The 27,195-nt window shown below is 33.2% G+C and overlaps 1 protein-coding gene across 4 annotated transcripts in view; it reads left to right on the top strand.

Moving 5' to 3' along the window:
* sqa (spaghetti-squash activator) overlaps positions 1–27,195 on the top strand; it is a 96,206-nt gene that overhangs the window by 57,034 nt on the left and 11,977 nt on the right. For all 4 annotated transcript variants that reach the window (XM_088230999.1, XM_088230994.1, XM_088230984.1 and 1 more), the window contains exons 4-6: positions 17,693–17,896; positions 24,030–24,171; positions 26,088–26,287. In XM_088230999.1, coding sequence (XP_088087125.1) covers positions 17,693–17,896; positions 24,030–24,171; positions 26,088–26,287 — 546 coding nt within the window. The remainder of the gene's footprint in view (positions 1–17,692; positions 17,897–24,029; positions 24,172–26,087; positions 26,288–27,195) is intronic.

The following is a 27,195-nucleotide window of genomic DNA, read 5'->3' as shown; positions in this document are numbered from 1 at the left end:
GGTTCCGGGTTCGATTCCCGGTGAGAACACAAAAATTAAAAATGGGATTTTTCTCAAGCCTGGGTGCTCTGCGATGTATTTCACCACTGCAATTAGGCCTCCTGGCCTGTTGTGGTGCAAAAAAAAATGTAAATAATATCGGACAAAGTAAGAAGTGTGAAATAAACTGCCTTAAACCTATATTTTCTAAACATCAACCGATATCGGTATCTTAGAAATTGTAAGGTGAGTGAAATGAAGTGTTCCGCATCAGAACCAAGAAGGAAAAACTTTAAAGAGAGTAGGATCTTTTCAATACAGTTCACAGTGTCTTCTACAGTACAGAAGTGTACAGAACTTCAGTAATGAGCCGATCAAACAATGATAATTCATTGATTGATTTGGTGTTTATTTTGTAGAACTCCATATTTAAACTTATAATATTAGAAATCAAACAGTGATTTGAGTCTACTGAACACTGTATTTTATTTTTACAAATATAAAAAATATAAAAACGAAAATTTCGTGACAATTGTTTCGCCTTGTTAGGGCATTTTCAAACGAATGTGAAGATCAGATGGATTGTAGTAAAAAAAATATTAAATTAATTCTTATTTTTTCGTATTGAATATTCGATTTTATTTTATAGACAGTTGAAGATAACTTTGTTAACTTCCCATTGTAATCGAGGCTTAGAACTCCATTGTGAACGGCTGATTTTGCCTCCTGCGACAAGATTGATTTCATCCGTTTATCCTGTTCCCAGCACTGACACTCCTGTCAATATATGTTTTATATTTTTGTCCCTTGTAAACATACTTCCCAAATACACAAATTCCTCTTTCTGTTTGAGTATATTTTAGGATCTCACATTTTGACATACTAAACTTGATCTCCTTTCTTAATCGCCTTTTCAAATCTTTTCAATTGTTTGTTTATGCTACATAATACCTACAGTGATGTTTAAATGTCTGTAAACCCCCCCCCCCCCCCCTTAAATAAAAAAACAGTGACCTGCGGTAATTAATACATATATATATATTTATTAATTTAGGAGATTATATTTATTTAACTTTTTGTAAATAATGTTATTTGTACATTGGCGGGCTTATTGCCAAATAGCAATTTCTTCCAACCAACAAATAAAATAAATGTTCTATTTTTATAATTCAAGTTACAGAACATATTCAATAGAAAAAAATATTAAAAAGCTAAAGATATATAAAAATATAAATAAACGTATTTGTTTATAAATTACATTAAATCAAAACTATTACTCAATGGGAAAAAGGAAAAAAGAGGAAAAGGGAAAGGAGGAGAGATTGAGGAAGAGAAAGGAGATGTTTCTTCAGACGTGATTTAATCAGAGATAATGTAGTAACTTCTTTGATGGTGGATGGGATATGATTCCACAGTCGAGCCGCATGGACACTATATGAGTTAGAGAAGAAAGAGGAATTGTGGATGGGTATTAAGAGAGTGCCTTGAGAATTAGAACGAAGAGGTAAACCATGAGCTGATAAGCGTTGAAATTTTTCACGCAGGTATATAGGAGCGTTAGGACTATGAAGTACATTGAACAGAAGGGAGAGGGAGTGATAGTCTCTCCGCTGTCTAATTTTGAGCCATTTCAGTTGCATACAATAATCAGAAATGTGGTCATATTTCCGAAGGCCAAAAATGTATGTAAATTATACAATATACCACAAGAATATTCGTTTCCATATTGTAAAACTACTCACCCTAATGCATCCTTAACTGAGTCCCTAAATCAATATTGTCAAAACAATCCACTTGACAATCAATAATTATACCATTAGTACTAATGAGGCTGTACAGATCCCAAATTTTAACGCATTTCAACAAACTAAGGTTTAATGAGTAGATGGCGGGTTATTCCCTTTAATATATATATATATATATATATATATATTTATATTAAAGGGAAATATATATATATATTTATACTTTTACAATTAGTGTATCCTTTTTTTATACAGAATAATGTTCCCTCACTGGAGTGTTCCGTGTCGAAGGAAACATTTTACAATTAGTGCAACATGACTTAAATTAGTTATTTAACAAAGTTAATATAATAAAAACGCAATTAATCTAATTAACCTAATTATCGTTAGCATAATAAGCAATACAAACTAAAATAATCATAAAAAACACAACCAATTTATATAGACCTGTAGGCCAAATTTCATAAACAGTTGACAAATTTTTACTTATTTGGCTCGATCCACTCATCGATCCGTGCGCAACCCACCTCCACTATCCATTTCTTACTGGCAATTTTATATTGTGAGTACTTACTAATTGTCCTTAAGGAAAATGGAAGTAGATTGTACACTTTAACCGAATTGTAGGTCAATCCTCTTTGACCGAAGGTTGTATTAATTTTTAATTGTTTTTGCAGCATCAGGGTGGAGTATTAAGTAACTCTTGTATTTGTGAAAGGAGTTATGGAAGGTTATGTATTGTTATTTCTTTGAAATAAATCAGTAGTGTCATCAAAAATAGGGGTTTGCAGACAGGTCCTAGGTATATATATTATTTCCAACCCAAATGGAGGCCGATTGATTGTTTGCAAAGGTGTTGATTCATGTTTCCACGTTACTGAAAAATCGCAGATTTAAAATCAAATTAGTCTTTATGTCACTAGTCTCCCAGGTCCGAGAATATACCCAATATTGTGTACGCAGACCCCCGTAATAATGTAAAGATAAAACAATAAAAAACACTGGCTGTTGGCAGAATTCCTAAATTCTTTTTACTAATGCCAACCGTCTTTTAAGACGAGTTTCTGTCTACAATTCTCGTAATCAATGCATCTATGTGTTTACTGTATGATGTATTTCATATAGTTAATGCATTTGATTAGATATTTATTCACAATATTTTTATTTTGTCCAAATGTTTGCAGACAAAATGTCTAGCATGCCGGGAATCGAATCCGAGACCTCTTGTATGGTAGGCAAACGCGCTTACCATTACACGACGAGGCTGACTAAAACACACTAAACGTCTAAAAACATGGCTACCCGGAAGCCGGAAATCTAGCAACACGTAGTAACGCTATATTTGATATGTTATTGTGCACCTGAACCTATTGTTTCAAAGTAAATAGTTCATTTTAGCTAGATTTCACACACGCTTTATAGCTACGAGTTTATGGGCAGTTAGATTTTAGCCATTTATTTACGGTCAAAATGAAAACCTATGGAATCTCTAAGCCTCGCCCGGGTCTGATCGGAACGAAGTATACTATTCTGGGCTTAGGTTATGATGGGAAGATAAAGACGTCATACCTTCACCTTGACGGTATAGTTGAAGATAAATTCTCTCTAGCGATTACGAAGATACACTACAGACCCCCCACCTTCAAGTTTTGAGTAGGTACATCGTTATGAAACAAGGGGAAGCGTACGTCACGGTACACATATCTACGCACCGAAATGACATAGCTTTAGTACGACGTCATAGTTGAAGATAAAAGTCTCCCGACCGACTACTAAGATACACTACCGATCCCCCCACCATCAAGTTTTGATGTAAGTACATCGGATTATACCGACGGGTCTAGAACCCCTTGATACGTTTATCTACGCATAAAAACTGTCAAAAATTTTGTTCCACCGAGCAATTTTTCCTTTAATTAAGATTAACTTAAATTTTTTATCGTTTTGAGGCTGGTATTTTTTTTCTTAAAAGCCTAATCAAAATATAAGAGAGAAATAAGTAAATTTTGAGTTCGAATTAAATTCTGACATAACTGTCAGTTTCCGAAACGAGTAGCTAGATGCGAAAAATAATGTCGCTAGATTTTGGTCTATTCACATAATATAAGTATCTAGGCGTAAGAAAGTTGCCACTGTAAAAATAATTAGTTATTATATTTTTTCCCTCTGTTTTTCTATCTTTCGGAGTGAACGTATCGAGACGTTAAAGGAGCTTTGTAGTCGCTCGGTAGATAAATACTCACGATATAAAGCATATCGTCTTGGCAAGTGTGAAAAGTCTTTTAAAAATCATATTCAAGCGAGCATTTTTTTACTTTAATGAGGATTTATTGAAGTTTATAATCGCTTTGAAGTGGGCACTTTCTATCACAGAAGCCTATTTAAAATGTAAATAAGATCTATTTTAAATGTCAATGAAGTAAGGAAGGCGGACTAATTTTTGCCGTCATTCATTGGTTCGTTTCGATCATATGATGCTGATATGTATATAAGTAAGTAGAACAAACTGAGGTAAGATACAGATAGTATAGAAGTTAAGTATACCGTCTCGATATACACCTACAGATGAATATAGCGTTTATAATTGAGGCCCAGGACGAGTGTTTTCTACTCAATGGCTACTCTCAGGAAAAAATCTCAAAAAAATTAAATTAAGTTAAGAATAATCCGCCTCGTAGCAACGAGACTTATGTGCGTAACAGGTATAAAATTAAAATTAAAGAGTTTTATGGTATTATATTTGTTTCAGCCCTGATTATGGAACAGGAACCTGTTTTGCCGTCTGATTATTTGAAACATTGTAGCTTGGCCTTTCATTGTTCTTGCTTTTTAATTCAGATCTTGTTAAATGGAAATGTGCAACTCAGATCCGCTTACTGCGCGATAATGGCCGATTAATGTTAAAAATAGACCTAAAACGCAGCGGGAGATATTCGGCAGTCCAAACCGAATAATATTTAGTACCTGACGAACTTCCGAAGTTTATTAGGTATCTTTTTAATTTCACAATATACTAGCACCAACTAATTAATCACGTAAGGTACCAACCATTTTTTAGCTAGGCAATTAGTGAATGAGGAAGTTCGGTGGTTTAAAAATTATTTTTTTTTTGTCTAATTTTTATGTATCGTATTTTCAGCGCTTTGATTTTTTAAAGTTTTGTATTTTTGAAATACATTCGCGTGTAACGTCTCAACTTCTCTTCCGCTTCTTCGGCGGTAAGGAAACCGGAAATTTTCCACAACTCTCTTATCATTGATTGATTCATATGAACGTCGTTTAAACTAGTTCTTTTCTGTTAAAACATGTTTTTGATTTTTTTTCTTGCATTTTCAAGAACGTATAACTTAATGCTCTATTTTTTACCGCGCGTAAGAAAATATTTTTTTGTATCCAATTTCTCGTAGGGTTGAAGTTCCTTATTGACTATGCCAAATGCCATGACTTCCATATTCCCTTCTCAAAAATGATTTTCCCCTTTTTTGCAATATATTTCCATCCTTATGACTCCCTAGGGAGGGATCCAGCCTTGTCTTACTCAAAATAGTATTTAATATATTTGGGTTAGTCATAAGAACGAAACAAAACAAAAATGATCAATATACGCTGCGATTTGTGTACCAATGCAGTACCCTATGCACCATTAGGTGCAGAAAGGGAATGATGAGGAATTTTATTTAAATGTCCAAAAGGTTTGAAAGCTTAAAAATGTTATTTGTCAAAATTAAAATTTATGACGTTTATCCTTTTTATCCTGTACCTTTCATATACATATGCGTATAATAAATATATACAATTTTAAAGAATAAATACAACGCAATACGCTTTTTCTGTTTTTCTTTTTTGAAACACCTAATCGTCAATTGTTTTTAGACGTAAGTAACGCCCCTAAGCTGCAAATAAGTTTATCGAGTAGGCGTTTGATTGGAACTGTGGGGCCGCGGAAACTGTAAATTCTCGCAAATCCAACATTACCAATTGATATTTTGATTTTATCAATTCGGATTATAATTCTACGTTCACACTCGCGTCTTAAAAACGGACGGATCTCTCTGGCGACAGTCCAAATAATTCAAACAATTTCGTTGAAGGTTACACAAATATAAAGTTTTTTTCAACACATTCGCCCTTTTCGCGTCTCCATTGTCATACAATACATAATGTCGCCATTGCAGGAGACGCTGCGAGACATTGCATAAATTTGTTTATTCTTAATGATTATATGGTGCACGGTGCACGCTGTGCTGTGCACGGTGCACGCTGTGCTGTGCACGCGCGGTGATGCGTGCTGTTCAGAGGTGATATTCCAAACGCTCTCGGGCCGGAGAAAACACTTTTTTCTAGCGTATTTACATACAAAATACGCGAGAAAAAAGTGTTTTCTACGGTCCCGAGAGCGGTTCAGAATAGCACCGCAGGGCCTGATCACGATAGGAAGTTAACAGAGTTACCCTCAATAGGTGCGAAGGTTTTCACGGTCACTGTTATTATTATGTTTCTTACTAAGTGACTCAGTTCACCATGAAGATGGCTCCTGCAATGGTAGCCGAAACATCGGAACAAATCCAACACACACGGTATCACCCAAAAAAGAAACATTATGAGAGTTACCTTCAGTTGGAAATGAAGTAAAATTGAATTTTCTGCTCGAAAATATGGATATATTTGTTTGACATATTACAACAGAGATTAAAAGATTTTTAGAGAAGATAATAAGTCTAGGCATCTACAGGGCTTAAGACCTGACATTGGCTAGTTTTTTTTTTTTTTTGTTTTTTTTTACAATTTACATAAGAGGTAAAAGAGAATATTAAAAAAATAAAGGATAGCAATGAAATACATATTAATAGTAAAAATAGTGAACAAAAAAATCCCACAAGACATGGCCTGTTCGTCTTTTTTTCGTTCGTCGTTTCATCGGTGAAGAATTCACTTCCCTCATTTCTCAATCCAATGAAGTACATAATATGTACTTCTTAATTAATTTCTTTCAGCACAAAGATGCTAAGGCTACCATATTACAGAGAGGTCCTTCGAGCAGCTTTTCTCGTTTGATAATGAGCAAATTTTCCGTGTATGTGGGCACCACCAAGGAGACTTATGTCCTCAGATTCGGTATGCGGTATGTGGTGGACAAGCTGTCGATGTTTGCGAAGTTATGAATTTTTCAGGCGTTTATCTGGTAGATCGATAAATAAAATTTTTATGCTCCTAACTTCTTTTTAAATATTCGATTGAAGATTTTAATATCTACGAACACGCACAGCGGAAAGATCTATATTTCTCTGAAAACCGCACGTAAATCGGTTAAGCCGTTTAGGAGGAGTACGGTGACATCTTACTCCTCCTAAACGGCTTAACCATTATATATACATATAAAGATTACAAAACAATAAGTAGAAATACGTGTATTAACAATACTAGAACTAATTTTAAAAATCCACTGTTAATCTTATAATGCATAATAAAAGAGAGTTTACATAATTGTACGTGTGCGACGGTTGTATTCATGCAGGTGCGTGTGTACATACACATATTTATAGACAATTCAAGATAACTAAAGTTAACAGAGTTATCTTTAATTGTCTGTAAAGTAAAATTGTATTTATTGTATGAAAAATTGCATATTTGTATAAAACTAGCGAACCCGTTAGACGTTGTCCTGCCCTAACGTTGGCTTCCCTGCTATAAGCTTGGAAAAAGACTTTTCATTGATAAGTAGGTACCTAAGTACTTGTTTGTGATTAAATTCCAAAACTTAAAATTGATAATATTAAAATATTTCATTTAAGTAGGTACCCAGGTACTTGTTTATGGTTGAATTCCAAAACATAAAATAAATGTTTTTTCAAATATGGCATTCTTTTGGCAAACGTCAAACTCCGGTCGTCCCACCAACAAAGTGGTGTACTTATGTAGGAATACGATTTTTTTAAATGTATTGAATTTAATATTATTTTAGTGTTACCAAAAATCTAATAAAAAGAAACAAATTGGTAGAAATTATAAAGGAATTTAAGGAAGGAATCTGATTGAGATCCACAAAAAACAAATGCTGTTTGTAAACATTCAAAAACAAACTTTTTTCATACACAAAAAAACAACATCATTCCATTCTTTTGCAAATGCAACCCTGGTAGATCGATGAATTAAACATTTATGCTCCTAACTTCTTTTTTACATATTCGATTGGAAATTTTGATATCTACGAACACGCACAGCGCAAATATCTATGTTTCTCTGTAAACCGCACGTAAATCGGTTAAGCCGTTTAGGAGGAGTACAGTGACATCACACGTACGGAGGAATTATATATATAAATATATGTTTTTGGACATTTTACATTACAGGTTTGCGTCGAAGATACCTTAAATGTTCATACACATATTTTCGAACAGAAAATTAGATTTTTCTTTAGACTTATTGAAGACAACCCAGTTAACTTCGGCCGTCTTACTTCGAAAACTTAATTTTGCTTTGTGATAAAATTGAAGATAATTATTACCTTTCTATTTTAATACGGGCCCAGGGGTGGTATTCTGAACGGTAAAGCATGCGTAGATACTGCTTTTTTGGCGAGTTTTACATATTAATACGCGATAACAAAGCGTTCTCTACGCGCGCTATAACTTTCAGAAAACCAGCCCTGTAGCTCAATCACAAATAACTATCGACGTGCTAATAAGCGACGTGATAACAATTTCTCACCATAGTTGTTTATCGTATTCGCGATCAAAATGGAACATCCGTGAACACCTAATATTAAATATCAAAATATTTACGTTTCACGACGTATAATCCTGCTGCGCAATCACATATTTGAATTTCGCATTTTTTGCAACGGGTGGATTCCATAAAATACCTTGGTGTTATCATTGATGGGAATTTGCGAAGGGAGGCTCAGGTCCAGTCACTGAACTCTAGGTTGAGAAAGCTGTGCCATCTATTCTGCTCTCTTAGAGACATTCTGGATATTAGCACTCTCAGAAGTGTGTACTTTGCTCTGTTTCAATCCACGGCAACCTGTGGAATAGCTGGCTGGGGGGGTTGTGCGGCATCCATTTTAAAGCCGCTCATAATTTCGCAGAAATTATTATTGAGAATAATGTTCCGGCGCCCTCCAACATACCCGTCAGAACAGCTGTTCCAATACATGAAGGTGCTGGATATGAGACAACTGTACCTGAAAGAAGCACTTACACACTTCTGGTCAAACAATAATACCCGTATGCAGAGACAAACCTTAAGGTGAGATAAGTACATTCTATTGTCTTCGCCTTCGGGTTATTATATGCATACGAGATTAGAATGTACTTTCCTCACCTTAAGTTTTGTCTCTGCATACGGGTATAAGGAGAGGTCTCAGCAGAATGTCCGTACGAGGTTTTCCCAGAGCATGAATTACATCATACCTAAAACCCGTACGACTTTTGCTCAGAGACATCTCTCATTTATCGCACCGCACAATATTTTGGAAGAACGTATTAAGCTCTCAAGGACAAAAATTATTTTTAAGAAAGGAGTTAAGGACTGGATTTTCCTTAGTGGGAGGGATTTGAGTAGGAAACTCCTTGATGATTTTCCAAATGCTTGAGTTTACTGTTTACCATATTGATGTGCCATATATATGTTTTTTTTTTAAATAATTATTTTTTATGTTTCTAATCCTATATTTTTGGTGATATACTCATGTGTCTGTGTCATATAATTGCTCGTCCCATCTCAATACAGGACTTTTAGTCCCATAAAATTGGGACTTATTGTCTCATATAATGTACAATAAACTTATTTCATTTCATTTCATTTCATTTATTTATTCAGATATTTAGAACATTACAGAAAAAGACCCAATTCATTCTAAATACAATAATAAATCACAAATTACAGTAGATAATTATGTTATTAAAATAATATAACAAAATGTAAAAAGAAAAATTAAATGTTAGAAAGTGCTTTCCTAAGGGAAGGCCCACTGTCGTGAAATATGTCGACATCCGAGGCGATGCGATTATGTATGTTAATAAATAAATTGAGGCCCTGGTGGTATGGGATAATTATTTTAAGTTAGGTATAAATATTTTTTTGTATTTTTAAATATGTATGCTTCCACTTTCCGCTATCTTGTAATCGGATTTTGTCTAGGGGAAGAGACCACTGCAGGAGACTGCTGCGAGACGTTGCATAAATTTGTTTATTTTCAATCATAATATTGTGCACATAGTGCTGCGTGTTTGTTCAGATGGTGACATGGAATTTTTTATGTTGTAATATTTATTTTTAAATAATATGCACGCCTTCCACTTTCCATTATGTTGTAGAATCCCAACTCCAGTCTCGACACAAGTTTGAGTCTCGAAATTTCGAGACTTTTCGAGACTTCATAAATGTAAAAAAGAAATTTAATGAATGAACTGAAATTTTCGATTTACTTTGTTTTGATTACATTTATGAGCACACACTATTTATATATGTGTTTATTTTTTCTTATATTAAAAATATATTTTAGTAAATTGCTATTCTTTCATTTTAATTGTATTATTTTACTCTATTTTCTTACTGTAAAAAATAAAATAAAAATTCCTTAAACTATTTTTATCTGTTCATTATTTTATTTTATTTTTTGCTCATTATTTTATACGTATACAGTATTATATCTGTACTCTTTTTATTTGATTAATTAATTAATTAAAAATTAATTAAAACTAATGTCTGAGCACCCGATGACAAACTATTATTGAATAGTTTATCGGGACAAAATATATTTGAATACTTTGTTTTCTTCATAATGCATTAATATTGTAATAATGTGTATATTTTATTGAATAAAGACTATGAAAAAAAAATACGTTACTAGAAAAACGCGACGTGTTTGGCCTTGGTTGTTGTGACGTCAAGATTCGTGATAATGTTCTAAACAAATTCCAATGGCCGGGCACAAATAAACATGAATCGTGATCTAATAGGGGCGTGGCTAATGGAATAACGGTTTTCGCGGAAATTCAAAATTACAAATTTAAAATATTTTTTTATGCTACTGATAATTAGCATTTTTTTTATTTTTTACTGCACAGTATTTCATAGACCTTTTTTATTTTAAAAGTGTTTTAAAAAAGTGATGTTTCCCTATTGTCTTACGATGCATAATATATTATATCACGATAAATGTATGAGTCGAAGCGGGTTTTGCAATTTTCTGAATATTTCTTTTGATATTACAAATTACACCACAATGGAGTTATTTGTAATGTGACTCACGGTCGTCTGATGATATAGATTTTTGGAAACATTATTTTTTTATTTTATTTATTAATATGCTATTTTTCATACAAAATTCATTTAAGAGTCCTCCTCACTGGTGAAACGTGTTCTAAGGAGGACTGTAGTGTTTTTTTTTTCGTATTCACTCATTTAATTTTTTATTCTTATTTATTCTATCTTAATTTTCTCCAACTAGATTTTGGTTTATCTTTCGAAATATTGTTTGTTATCGGTTAACTTAATTGTGTGTGGAAGCATATTAAACAATTTGTCAGAAAAATAATCCTTGGACCTTTGTCCAAATGTTGTGTTAAAGGGAGGAATATTGACAATGACATTATTTCTTGCCCTTGTTATATATTCATGTTCTTGTCCATCTCCAAATCTGTCCAGCAGAATAATTTGAGGGTATATTAGGCATATCTCAGACTCTTCAAAGGATTAAAAAAAATATTTGGAAAGGGTTTTTATTGGTACCTTGAGAATAACATCTTACTTCGAATTTCCTCTATCGTTCTTGCTCAAACTATAATGCGTTTTTTTCATCTATTGATATATTTAACATGCCTCCTTAAATAATTTAAAAATAAATTAAGACACATTCTTTCTGGCTGCGATACGCTCCCTCTCGTCATTGAATAATGCTCACGCTTACACACACCTGAACACTTCACTTACACTTCAATACACACAAACATAACTCTACATTTACTCTTATACAAATACACACAAAGACACCCTTTTGTTGTACCGCAATTTAATATGCATGATTTCTTTTCAGAAACTTCGCTGGTCTGTCTTTAAACTGTAGCTTTTTTTTGTTACTATATCATTGTCGACTGTTTGTTTCTGTAAAATAAAATAACTTTTTTGAAGCCTTTTCGTACTTTAATAATTTGTTAGATATGTGAAATTAATATCTTATCTTATTTGTTTTTTGTTCGTCAAGTGCATATTTTGTAACTCGACTGCGACTCAATTTGTACGTGTTTGTCGAAATTGACACATTTTTGCTTGCATACAAAAAAGTTTTATGAGCTAAATTTTGCCTGTTTTTTTTAAATTTTCTAATTTTGCCTAAATTTCGAAAATTATAAAAATGTAACTTATTTTTTCTTGTGCAAATCGTCATCATCATTTCCCTACCAGCACTTAATGGTGCATAGGGCACTGCATTCGGACTCCAATCGCAGCGTATCTAGTTCATTTTTGTTACAAGGAAGGTAAGGTGATCAGTCTTAAGACTTCAGGCACCAGTTCAGGAACAGAGAAATATTGCAGTGTTAAACCGTCCACCCTGCCAGGAATCGAACTCGGAACCTTAAGAATGGTAGGTGAAATCGCCAACTACTACACTACGAGGCCGACTTACCCTTTGATTTTCTTCTTAATGATTTTTTCCCGAGAGAAGCTATCGAGTCGAAAACGCTTGTTTAGAATTCTGGTTCTATTTTTCAAACATAACTGTCGCTTTGACACATATACGCCTGTAAATATCTATAATTATATTTCGTTTCATTTCAAATTACATTTGTTTGCAGCTTCACTTTATGGCTTTTTAGGCTGTGCCTGTGTTAAGAGGAAACACGGTCTGACTTTTTTCATACAAAAGTATGCCCAGTGATTATAAAGCAGTGATTTTTTTACACACTATAGATATTTACCATTGGCATGTCTCTATAGTTTTGATTTTTTGATAAACTGTTTACTATGGAAACTAGGAAAATCTAAAAACCTTCAAAAGCTCCTAGCTTTATCTGCCGTCTTCGGACGTAAGGTATACAAATATGGTAACTATTTTTGAAAAACGCTAAAAGTACCGGCGCAGAAAATTTCATTTTGATACTCTTTCTTAAAACAAATAACCAAATCGGTTCAGTTTTGGGGTACGTAAAACGGGACAACGAAACGTCGATTTTATCGGTTTTAGTTAGTTTAACGTGCTGTTTTCTTTTGCGCACAATTCGGGGAGGCATTTGCTAGAGAGTGACGGAAAAACAATGTTCTAATACCTATAAAATTCTCAGCCACCACGTTTCCTCTTAAGCCATAATAATTAGCAAGAAAAAATATATGGTAATCTAAAATAAATAATAATTACAAGTGATACAATTCTGATATAAAGAAAAACAATCCAAAAAAATTAATAACATCAAAAATAATCTAATATAAATCATTTTAAAAATCATTATATGTATCGTGGGGTAATACTGGTGACTTCAAAATCAGCATTCCTTATTTACCAACTAGAACACATATTTATATCTTCCTGCACAAATGAGTCTACAAATAGGCAAGTCGTAATTCATTAAAATCATTAACGAATTACAACAGGGATGGAGAGTACCCTAAATAAGGGAATATGGGCTTATGACCTGTCATTGACCTAGGGGTGAAATTCAGTATTTTGTCTACGAACATATGGACAAACTCAAAAATTGTAATAAAACCAACTGGTCCAAGAAGAAGTTTAAAAATGGACAAATTGTTTTCAGGCGTTGCCTAGTATGTGAAATAATTCAGTCAGATGAATCTCTTCACAACAATAAAGGTTTCAGCCCTTTAACTTAGCTAAAATCAACAAATGGAAGAATTGAAGAAATATGGATGTTCAAATATAGGCAAAATGGTGAATGTTACACAGTGTGTAAAGTGGCCACTTAAACCAGCCAATGACAGATCATAAGCCCTGTAAATGCCTAGACTTCCATATTTTCTTATTTAATGTATTCTCCATCCCTGTTGTAATTTGTTAATCTTAATGACTCCCGAGAGGGTGAAATTTAGTCTTTTGTCTACGAACATTTGGACAAACTCAAATATTGCATTAAAATCAAATTACGATGATTTGCGTGTATTTCTTGTCTATTTGTAGCATTTATGGCGGAGGATAAAAAAGATGTGCTTTCAGTAGGTGACTCATAAATTAATGCTGATTTTGAAGGAACCTAGGTATATTCCTTAAAATATAGCTTGATTAGAATGACAGTTGTCAGCAAAAGTAACGACATAACTTTGTAGTAACCTCTAAGGAGTTATTTATATTTATATACAAAAAATCATTCCTATCTGGTATGTTAATTTAATTTTTTATACAATGCTTGACATATTACAACAGAGTACTTCAATTAAATAAATCTCACCCTCATAAATAAAGGTTTCAGCTCTTTAACACCACAAACATCAACAGATGAAATAATGGAAGGAATATAAATGTTCGAAAATGGGCAGAATGGTGAATGTTACACAGTGTGTAAAGTGGCCACTTAAACCAGCCAATGACAGGTAATAAGCCCTGTAGATGTCTAGACTTCTATATTACCTTCTCTAAAATGTTCTTCATCTCTGTTGTAATATGTTAATGCTAACAGCTCCCCGGGGAGTTGAATCCAGTCCTTGTCTACAATCCTTGACATATAAATCAACGTAAATATATAAAATCAGCTTTAAAACTAAAAAAAACTAAAATAAACCTGATTATTAACGACGTTCTTACAAGGTTACATCATTTTGCAAAAACGTTAGAGATGGACAAATTGATCAATGTAAATTGAACAAATAAAAAAATAATTCATTTGATTTTGTTCATGAAAAAAGTATAAATGTCTTATTTTTTGGTGACTAATTGTCTTAAACACATTATAATAGGCTTGTTTATGCGTTTCTATATCAATTTTCGGAAACAGAGTTTCATGTTTGCATGAAAAAACTGATAAAATCGATTTGATCGGTACATGATCAGTGATCAGTAATTTCCCATCACTTTAGTCCCTAAAATATAGCTTGATTAGAATGACAGCTGTCAAACTAATTTCATTAGTGATGGGAAATTACTGATCACTGATCAAATCGATTTTATCAGTTATTTCATGCAATTATGAAACTCTGTTTCCGAAAATTGATATAAAAAAACGAAAAAACAAGCCTATTATAGTGTGTTTAACATAATTGTTCACCAAAAATGAGACATTTATACTTTTTTCATGAACAACATTAAACGAATAATTTTTTATTCGATCAATTTACATTGATCAATTTGTCCCATCTCTAACGTTTTCGGAAAATGATGTAACCTTGTAAGAACGTCGTTAATAATTAGGTTTATTTTAGTTTTTTTTTAGTTTTAAAGCTGATTTTATATATTAATGTTGATTTATGCTTCAAGCATTGTAATAAAAAAATCAATTAACACGCCAGATACGAATGATTTTTCGTGTGTCAATATAAATAACTCCTTTGACGTTACTACAAAGTTATGTCGTCACTTTTTCTGACAACTGTCATTCTAATCATGTTACATTTTAAGGACTATAGTGACATTAGTTTGGCAGCTGTCATTTTAAGAACTTAAGTTATAGTAATCACCCCGTGATATTAATATGTTTGCTTTTCGAAAATCTTCTCCATCGCTGTTGGTCGCATAGGTATCTATAATTCCTTATAGACTCCCTGGGGGGTAAAGTTCTGTGTCTTTAAACATTTGGACACATTCAAAATATTGTCTGTTGATTTATCCCTATATGAAGCTAACCGTGTGTTGTGTTTCTGTTACCAACGACGCCGACGGTGTTTGGCAAATGATCAAGGAGTGCATCTAAATGATGTCACCACTCTGGTTGTCATCGGGTGAATCACTGCTGACGATACGAGCAACATTTCATTCGGATTTTATTAATTTATTGCTCCATACATAATATCACACGCTTCTTCCGGCAGCGCATCGCAAATCGGTTGGGAAGGAAATCTAACAAATCTAAAGGCGGAAACAAACGTAACATTATTAAAGAAATTAGCTATAAGAAATAAAAATCTGGCTACTAAATCAAACACTGATTTGAGTCTTCTTATTTTTGAATATTTTTTTTAATCGGACAATTCTTTCGCCTTGTTGAAGGAGTTTTTAAAACTTATGTTGAAAACGCTCTATTATGAATATTGCGTTGAAAACTACATATAAAAAAATATTTAACGTCGACCTTGCCGTGAATCAAACCCGGGACTTCACGGGCAGCCCGGATCTAAATTATCGTTTCCATGTGGACAATACAACAGATATGACAATATTGTCTTGTTCCAGCTCTGCGAACAGCCTTGACCACGCAGGAAATACGAAAATTCGGCCGCAGATCACACGTGAGCGCTGCCAAAATGAATACACGACGGCGTTTATTACGAGCGAGTTTGCGAAAAATACTATTTATTTTATACCACGTTGTATTGGAGTTGTTAACTAAAAACTAAAAAAAAAAATCTGCCTCCATTTTTGGCAGAAAAATACGCGGGAGCGACGCGCACGCGTCGACCAAATCGCTATTTTCATAAGGTCCTGTCTATGCGCGTTCACACGCGGACAATACGGCCGCTCGCGGTGGTGGGTGTAGTCATTGTTCCGCAGTGATAGTATGCCTGTCTATCTCGGTGACAATGTCTCGGAACAATGTTTTGTTTTACAAATAGCTGTTTACACGTAGGTAATGATCGGTCCACTTGGAAACGGCCTTTGAGGGGCGCTAGCGCTCCGTCACTTACTGAAAAGGGACGGAAATATACACGTTCGTAAATTAATACGAGCATATTATCCTCTCCTCCCTTGTAAGCAAGTGCCTGGTTATTTGTGCCAACTGAGCCTTTGGCAGGTCCGACTGCGCACGAGACGCGAACTAGTAGGCGTACTATTCTTTTTTAGGGTTTTTATCTGAAAGTAGCCACCCGTCACAATAGATCTACACGGGTCGCGTTGGCAGGAGCTTATTTATCACTAGCTCCCATTTACAAGAAGAAGCTGTGGAGTCGAAAATATTAGTCCAGTAGCTCAATCACAATAACTATCGAGGTGCTTAAAAACATGCTAAGCATTTGAGCGATCACAATGAACAATAATGAACATGCTTAAGTTATCGCAGTCATAAGTCAACGCGTGTGTAATCTCTAAGTCAACGCTCGTGTCGATTTGTTTTTTGTTTTCCTCGTAAATAAATACAGTACATTGGCGAAAAATCGACGTTTACTAAAAAAAAATACAAAATATTGCATTTGCAAAATAGTAAGGAGTATCTAATACAAAAGAATGAAAATTAAATTACAATTACTATGGCGACTGCTTTTCTTGACATTTGGCTTGCCAACCGCCGGCTAAATGCAATAAATAGCATGATGAATAATAAATAAATAAATAAAAATAGCAACTTTGGAATATTTTCCATATTTACACCGGTGAAATTAAAATATGTGATTTCGTAGCAGGATTATACGTCGTGAAACGTAAATACTTTGACATTTAATATAAGGTGTTTACGGATGTTCCATTGGGATCGCAAATACGGTAAACAACCATGGTGAGAAATTGTTATCGCGTCGCTTATTAACATTTTGATAGTTATTTGTGATTGAGCTACAGGGCCCTGGTTCTATCTCACACACAGAACTTTAAAATAAACATGAATTGTTATACTTCAGAGGTACTAATAATAATTTATTTCTTATTTTATGGTGATATATTGACCAAACATTAAATCGTTTAATTCGTGGTGCCGTATTCATTGCCATAAATATGAAATATGTGCCATTACCCATAAATATGTCTTGTTTCACCTATTTAACACTTCCATGTCATGTTAACCCGATTATATGCAATTTTGGCAATGTCAAAAAAGCTGCACATTAAGCCGTATTTACAACCAATTAATTTGATTTACATGGTTTACTTCTAGGGGCAAATTCGGCACAGTATACCACTGCAGGGAGAAGTCGACAGGCCTCGAGCTGGCTGCCAAATTCGTCGGAGTGACAAGGAGAGAGGATAGGAGGAACGCCGAGAGAGAGGTGGACATCATGCGGCAACTAAGGCACCCAAGGCTCATACAACTCTATGACGCTTTTGACACGGGAAAACTGATGTGCGTCGTTTTAGAACTGTAAGTATTCCGAGAATTAAAACAAAAGAATTTGAATTAATTTAATACTGTGACAAATGCTATTGATAATACGCCTGAGAATTCCACGTTAAGTTGCGATTGACTGTAATGGAGTATATTGCTTTATTTGAATGATACATGTGCGGTCTTGCAATTATTTTGAAATTGATTTAAAACACGTATCTAACCTAACCTAACCATCAAATAACTTTTCCAAATAGTATGAGTACACCTATGCATTATACAAATGCATCATCACACTCTTTGCAATCGGTTATAATTTTTGATCATGCCATTTCTTCGTCAATTTTCAGTGACCTTATCTATATAAAATTAATTCGTTCCACCTGTGTCCATACGGTATTAATATTTATTCAACCTTTTATCGATAATTCTTATCTGAAAGCTTGCGTTATTTACATATTTTGACTTAATAAATAAAAAAATATATTGTGATACATTCACAGATGTAAAATATATCACATCTGGAATACCTACCGTTTACCGTCTGCCATAAACTATACATAATTATTATAATGGATCTATCCATTTGCTTTAATTTTCTTCGGTAATCTTAGGAGATTAGGATCGTATATTATTTTCGATTGGATTTCTGGATTTTGACAATTTATTAAATTACTAAATATTTCAATTTTAATGTTGTAATACTCGTAAATATGAAAAAGGAAAAAGAAAACAATACGGGACCCAAATGACGTCCCTGAGATACACCGCTAGATATTTCCAATAGGATATTCAAATTAGACTGCAACGCTCTTAATGTAATATACAAATATTGTTTAGCTCAATCAGTTTACGTTTGTATTTTTAATGTCTTTCTTCAATGCAAATTATTCTTCTTCTACAATGGTACTACACTCCGTATCGAGCCTTGGCCTCCGTCAATTTTCGCCTACAACTCTTGTCATCCGCTGCCACCCTTCAGTTAGATATTTCTAGTAGCTGGGATGCATCCTTTTTTAGGTCATCTACCTATCCATCGCAGCCTTGGTCAACCAACGTCTGCCTCCTGGGTGCCCATCTAAGACTCTTTTTGATGCCCGTAATGATGGCATTCTCAGTCGTAGACAAGAAGTGCAGACTTCACAATAAAAACAAAAGACGTGGTCTAGGCATGTTCATTTGTTTATTTTTCTCTATTATGTATTTATTTTTCAATTTCGAATTCTTGGCCAATTGCCAATGGCGCTGGGGACCGCTATGACGCTGTGCGGGGTATTCGGTACAAATAAATATTTATATTTACGTATTATAAAGCTTGGCTTTGAAGATGTATGGGAAATTCGGGTTTTGGTAGTGGTATCATTTCATTAACGTTCATTGACTGTAGAAGACTTTGAAAGTTTATTTTTATAAGTTGCCGTTTCAAAATCAAAATTTCATACACACATCGACTTGATTATCAGTAGAGACGTATTAAACAGATCTTGATCATTACTGTAGTGATTTGCACGCCGCTGCATGCGTGTAACTAATTTTACAAATAAAGTTCATATTAAAATTTATTTCAACAGAGAGGGAAAACGTTTTTGAGAAGGGAATATGGAAGTCTAGGCATTTACAGGGCTTATGACCTGTCATTGGCTGGTTTGAGTGGCCACTTTACACACTGAGTAACATTCACCATTCTGCCCATGTTTGAACATCCACATTTCCTCAACTCTTCCATCTGTTGACTTTTGTTTTCTGCAAGCATTTGGACATACTCAAACATTGTTAAAGTTCATATTATTAGTTAACTCAATTAATTGGTCTACTTGCTTGCCGTGTACCCTCCAGACCAACTGGACTCTCTGATCTTTTCCATGTTCCAAATATTAAAACTAATCATCAAACATTCTTCCATCCCTCGTATTTGCGAAGCATTTAACAAGAATTTCAATAGTGTAGATTTATTAAAGGTACAGAAAATGTCTAGCAAACTTAATTCAGAATAAAAAAGAATAGACGTTTTATTTTCTTTTGTTATTTATTATTCGTCATCATTATTTTTACTTTTTCGTTGGTAAAATGCGATTTTACAATCTCACTTTCCTTCATTCATCATCTGCCATTCCTTCTTCCCACTTCCTCCACGTTAGTTGGTATTTCATTTCTTTTCATTTGTTATCTAATATTGTTATAAATATATAGTTGAATTTAGGGGAATACATCTAATTTAATGGCTTCCTCATTACATATTCTCATTTTTTTTCTGTGTATAAGTATTGTATTATGTACATCTGTTTGTATTCTTAATAAAATAAAATAAAATAATGATACAAAAAGTGAAACAAGAAACTATGCCAGGTTGGTCTATGTGGTACACGATTTAAACTTTAATCCTTGACAATTCGCGAAAATATTTTTGGCTTCTTTTACAATCTTCGTAAAAATGTTCGATTCCTTGCTAAATAAATATTGTCTTAATTTTATTTTGTAAATATAACGAATGATGACAAATACTGCAGAAGTGTACTCTTTGTGCCTGGTTCTTAAAAAATCAGTGCATTAATTTTCGTAAAAATATTATTTGTAACAGCGAGACAAATAAATTGTAAAACAAACACATAAATCTTTTCAAATCCGTTTCTTAAAATTTACAGAATTATTTGGTAAAAGAGAAATGTTGATTTAAGAAGAATGCCAGGCAGTTTAATGAATTCCTTCATATTCCATTAACGTAAAATAATATTATTGATATTTTTAAGTTCCTCAAACATGTTTAAATAAAAGGAAAGGTATTTGTATTTGTTAGGTAGGTTTGGTAAATAACTCTGCATTCAAGAAATTTTTATTATTGCATCGAAACACCGCCATGTGTGCTTTTATTTTTATTATCAACGCATTTTGCGAAACCCTTTAAAAAAACCGACTCAATTCGGAAAAGGTTTTATTTGTTTTTTAAGTCGCGACTTTTTTATACCAAAAGATAGGTTACTTGCATGTATAAGACAAAGATTTTTTTTTAAATGCTACAAAAATAATATTATTAAAAACGAAAATTAACAGATAGATGGAACGATTACAATGAAAGCATCCACCCCTTTCCCGAAAATGTTCATAAAGACTTGAGTCTTTCTTCAGTTTCGCATATCAATATAATTTTTTTTTTAAACTAATTAAGCGAAATTTTAATATTTCTTGTCCCATAGAAGGGAAATGGTAAATTACAAATCTAAATAGTAGACTAACTCAAGAGAACCACGCGCCGACCATGCTCTAGGACACCGAGATTGTTAGGACGATTAAGGTCTTTGCATATGATTGTTTCTACTGTTGGTATTAGGAAAATGGTTTTTGCGAGGAATTTAGTACTATGACGAAAAGTAATTTCGCCTGAGTTCGATAGGGATCATGTTAGGATCTGTGTTAGGATTTTGCCGGTAGTGTCTTGATAATTTGATGTTCCTCTGTGATTTGTTATAGATACCTACGTATTGTTTTTCTTCTGTTGATTGAGTGCATGTTGTATAGGGCAAATTCTAATGTTTCCTTTATGTATTTGGGTTTCGTTTCGTCGATTGATTTGTTTGTATTACTACGTTCTTCTTCCTTTCCGATGCGGGATCTGGAGCGTGCGGCCGCGGTCTCAATTTGGAACTAATACTGTATTCCTCCACTGTCATACTGGGAAATTAGAAAAAAGTGATTGTGCTGACCATGTGTATTTGATTGATCACAAACTGACAATACTGCAGTGAGGGGTACAATAAAAGTTTTTAAAGTTTATTTGTCCTGTTATTTTCGCGGTTTGATTGTAAAGATGGAACGATTAAGGAAATATGTCAAATGTGGATATTCAAACATACCTAAAATGTGGAATGCTACATGTCATGACTTTTATGTGTGATTTTTCTCAAGCCTGAGTGTTCTGTGTTGTAATTCACCACTGTAATTAAGCCTCTTGGTCTGTTGTCGTGCAAAAAAACCTATCTCTGTTGAAATATCTGGCTTCTTTTAATTCTTAGTACAATCAATAAGAGAATTAATATTTAAATCACTTTGGCATCCTAAATTATAACATCATCTTTGACTTACTAAAATAATGAATAATAAATCTGTATCGTCGTATGGTCTCTTGGTCTTATGAAATATTGAAGTCAATTTATTTTTTCGTTATAAACTATTTTCAGAAAATACTTTGTAATAAATCACCTCGAAACGATTATATTATATGACCTTGGTGAAAAAAATGATAACCCTGAAAATGTAGAATTAAATTTATCTATGGTTTCATAGAAAACGTCTCGACTTTCTCAGAATAGGCGGGAATCGGAATGATTTGTGGCGGAAGGCGGGAATTTCTTCCTCTGCGCAAGCAAAGCTTCTCCGCCACCTGTTGACTGCCGCCCGCCGCGAAAATAACACTTGACATTCAAATGGACGCCATTTTTTATGACAACTTTTTTGCTTTGTTAAATTTATTGGATTTCAGATAATTGGATTTATTTTAAAAGCCAAAATCATAACGTTTTCTTAAGTAACTTTTATTTTATTTTATGGAAACATAAAGTAAACAATTATTAAACTACGTATTTTATTTATTTGTTCTTTTACAATTCGGTAGTTGGATGGCAGAAGGGACCATTTTTATTTTTTTCTGTTTTTTAGTTTTCAAAATTTTTAATTTTAAAAGTATTTCAGCTCTCTGAACATTTTTGAAAATTACAAATGGTCTCTTCTGCCATCTTAACTTTTTTTACATTAAAAATAAAAGGTTGGAAGACAGACTAGCAAAGTTTCTATACAATATTCATACATATTAAATTATGGTAGATTCCTAAATTAATGTTTAAACCTATCTTTTTGTAATCATTAAATTAAAGTTTACTTAAATGCTACAAATTAGTGTAAATTTACGAGGCTTAATCTGCCGGTTAAAAATAGGATAATATGTTTGTTACATTATTTTACCTTTTATCTGTTATTTTTGTTACATGCATTGTAATGCGGGGCTCTGTTTTTTGAGAATTTGTTATTTTATTTCTTTAATAGTAATTTTTATTTTTACTCATTAGTGTATATTTTCCTACCTATGGGGGAGTAATGTGTAGTTTAAATTGTGTATTTATATTTTTAAATAATTTGGCAGACTATATGACAGGTCGGTTGCAATGAGAAAAGTTATGTCAACAGGATATGCTGTGCGGGACAAGTCGCCCTCTCGCAAATGCCTTCCTGATGCTGTGCGAAAAAGACAACTGCATGTCCGACTAATTTTGCCTAGCTAAAATCGATGTTTGTATCAGAATGAAATATTCCATAGGTACCTTTTACGTTTTCCAAAATAATATATCATATTTGTACACCGCACGTCCGAAGCAGCAGGTAAAACTGGGCGCTTTTTTTGGGTTTTTGAATGGTCCTGGCTCCCATAAGAAACAATTGATCAAAAAGGCAAAATGATAGAGACACTTCACTATCTATAGTGTGTAAAAAAATCATTGCTCTAGTGCAGTGGTTCCCAATTTGATTTTCCTGCGTACCACTTCAAAAAAAACCTCAAAACTCACGCGTTATTGTGAGAATGATAGATAAAAAATTAAATCAGTTTTTTTTTACTATCAAAATACAGTTCTAATGATGGTGAAAATCAGTCTAATGTGACAAATGTGCACGTTTCTCTTTGCACAACTCTGAAAAATCTAGTTGCTTTTGGTCAGCTTCAGTTTCAAGTCGTCTTCGAGCTGAAGTCTGTGATAATGTTTAGTTTTTACGTTTGTCATGGTTGAAAATCCGCTCTCACAAAGGTACGTCTTGCAAAATGGCAGTAAATTGTTTTTTACTGATTGAATTATCTTAGTCAAGAGATTGCCGTGCGTACCGCTTGATGTAACTTCGCGTATCCCTGGGGGTACGCGTACCACTAATTGGAAAACACTGCTCTAGTGCCATAATCCAAGGAGAAAATACGGGAATACATTTAAATTAAGAAAAGTGGGACCAAAAAAACATTCCTTTAAACAATTTATTGATCTGATAAATAAATTTAAACTTAGGTAACATTCATTCTGGAACAGGCATTCGTGTTGCATTAATATCATTTCTAATGAAAAGACTAGGCATTTCAGTGCAATAGAAGATTCTACAACTATGACCTTTGTGTAATGATTTATTTGTTTCTTTTCAGAATCACTGGAGGAGAACTATTTGAGAGAGTCATTGACGATGATTTCGTACTGACTGAGAAAGCTTGCACGGTGTTCATGAGGCAAATTTGCGAGGGAATCGAATTCGTCCACCAACAAAATATCTTGCATCTTGACATGAAGGTATATTTTATAAATTACTTTGGAAAATTCCATATTAGCTATTTCACAACAGCCAACATCAGAATTTGTATGTCATTAAATTATTATCTTTAGTGTCATTCGTACAAAAATTTTAAGAAGACTAAAGAGTCACCTAATTTGATTAGTAAAAAATGCTATTGAGATTTACAAACTTCCCAACGATATGAATATAATCAATAGTGAGATGTGATTAAAATCATCCTTGTACGTAATGAGTACATTAAAGAAAGGTGTTAACTATGACACGATAATCTTTATAGTGGCATTTTTGTGAAAATCCCCTCGAGGGCACTGAATAATAAATATTTCAATATCTCATGCAGTATGTTCCCTTAGTAAAATAAATAAATAAAAATATTCAACTGTCACATTTTGTATGACTTAAATAACATTTGGTTTGACATGATTCACTGATAAAAAAATATTATAACAGCATTGTTAATCTTTGGCATACACAATAAAAGATTCTTGCAATAATACAAATAAATTTCGCAATTTATACAGATATGGTTTGCAATCTTTTGTTTCATTATTTCCATACCGACGTGTTTTATTGTTTGGTTCGAAGATTAAATAATACACACTTCATAATATCTGCTTTAGCAATGCTCCGTACTGTAATGAAAATATTTTGTTTCTATAAATACATTATATAATGTGTTTCATGGGTACAATTTTGTGATCAATAGTTGAAAATGCTTTGCATAGGACATATTTTGTACACATTGATAACAGTGAAAAATCGCATAAAAAGTCTTAATTTTGAGTTTTTCATCTGTAGACACGGAACTTACTAAACTTTAAAGTAATTTATACTTACCTTTCACTAAACTTTAGAATAACATGTATATACCTTAACTAATCAATATTTTAAATAATCCCACTTCGCCTGTTTATCTGAGAGAGCTCATCCAACCTCTTTCACAACACGGACTATCTCTTCGTTCTAGTAACGAGAGAACCCTTTTAATACCCTGTCATCGCTCTATTTTTTTTGCCTCCTCTTTCACAGTAGTAGCCGCTCGATTGTGGAATAATCTACCCTCTAATCTACCCTTCTTTATTTACATTTAAGTCAAGATTGAAATTTCACTATCTAAATATTTAAATTGTTCCTTTATCCTTCTTCTTTCCTTCCCATCCCCTCTCCTCTCTTCATAGTATAGTGTTATTTTTTTTTATATTTATATTTATTTTTGTTAATCTTTGCTTTTAATTTTTGTATAAAATTGTAAGATTCAATATGTCCATGTATTTATAATTTTCTCAAACTGAACGGTTTGGGTAGGTAGGAAGAAATTGCCTTAAGGCAATATGCCCGCCCTTATATGTATATTTATTGTATATGTATATAAAGTGTCAAATAAAATAAATAATAAAATAATCTTTTGAGTCATTTTTATATCATTTTAAACTAACTTTTTTTACTTGCGACTAATCACAAATTGTTTAAATGTTCAGGCAGCTTAAATGTTTTTCCGCTCTCTAAAAATTCTTGTATCACAATTTCCTTTTTTGCACCCAGTGTCGCTTAGGGCACTGTATTAGTACACCAAGCAGCATATCTCTACCATTTATTACATAAAGGTGATCATTCTTGGACTTCAGGCGCTTTAGCTTTATCAAGGATAATAAAATATTAGCGCAAAACCACATTTCAATGAAATATTTCAAATCAACCTTGCCAGAAATCAATCCTGGGACCTCAAGCATGCTCAAATACGCCAACTTCTACACTACAAAGCTGACTTATCTCCACTCAATAAAAATTTTCAAAATTTTTACTGAAAAGTAGCTATAGAGTCAGAAAACATTAATTCTAGTTCTATTTTACACATTGAGTTGCATTCTTTATTCTTCCATTTTTATGTGTTTTTCGCATACTTTGATTTCAGCCAGAAAACATTCTCTGCCTTACAAAGACTGGAAATAGAATAAAGATTATAGACTTCGGACTGGCGAGGAAGTTTGATCCGACCAAGAAGTTGCAGATTCTGTTTGGAACTCCAGAATTTGTCGCTCCTGAAGTCGTCAACTTTGATCAAATCGGATTCGGTACGGACATGTGGTCTATAGGAGTTATATGCTATGTTCTGTAAGTATTCATACTCTAGTAAATTAATCAAACCTTGTAACTAAAAAAAAGTTGAGTTTTGCCATTTGGCAAAAACATCATCTTGAAGCTATGACAGATTTGTTGTTCTCAGTATCATAAATATGTATTCTTTCTCCATCATCTGTTTCCCTCGAACCCTCTTTTAGCCTTCTAACACGGAGGACCACTGATTAAATCTGAGGATGTGCCTGTCCTTGCGACCTACGCAATAGCCTGATCGTTTAAGGGCCTAGGCTTGGAGGAGGAGATTTTTCAATATATATGAGAGCGCTTGCGCTCCACTCAGTAGCTTCGCTTTCCGATAAAGACCCAGGCTTGGAGGGTGATGCTTAACTTATGGCATCCCGTCACAATAGATTTACTTAGGTCGCAGTGATGTCAAAAGTTTATTTAGCACTGAGCTTCATTATTAAGAATAAAATAGAACTTTCTTACTCATACATTCATACTTCATTTATTTATATTTCTTGTGCATGTGAATATCTGTATTTTTATTTTATTTAAATCTTAAAGTAGGGCACACATATCATACATATTGTTATGTGTGTTCTAATAATAAAATTGCAAATATATTTAATTTATAAATTGTTTATCACATATGTCTTGACCATTATTTTAAATTTTGATATGTTTTTTTCTTCATAAATATTTTTTTCCATTTCGTAATACTTTTAATTGCTTTAAATAAAATCGAATTTTGTGACTTTGCCTTTTTCCTAAATGGAAGTCTAATTTTGTTATTTTCTCTAGTATTGTGATCGTGTTCATGCTGGTTCCGATCAATTTTTTTCCAAAATTCTGTTTTTTTATCAGAGTTTATAATTTTATGAACAAATATCATTGTATTGTAAAATATTCTTTGTTTATATGTTAATAATTTCATTTCA

Source organism: Micrasema longulum, unplaced genomic scaffold (assembly GCF_059751315.1).
Source record: "Micrasema longulum isolate JH-2025_06_02 unplaced genomic scaffold, ASM5975131v1 h1tg000067l, whole genome shotgun sequence".
NCBI classification, from domain to species: Eukaryota; Metazoa; Arthropoda; class Insecta; order Trichoptera; family Brachycentridae; genus Micrasema; species Micrasema longulum.
The sequence above is the reverse complement of the archived record's forward strand: the minus strand, read 5'-3'. Positions and strand labels throughout refer to the sequence as shown.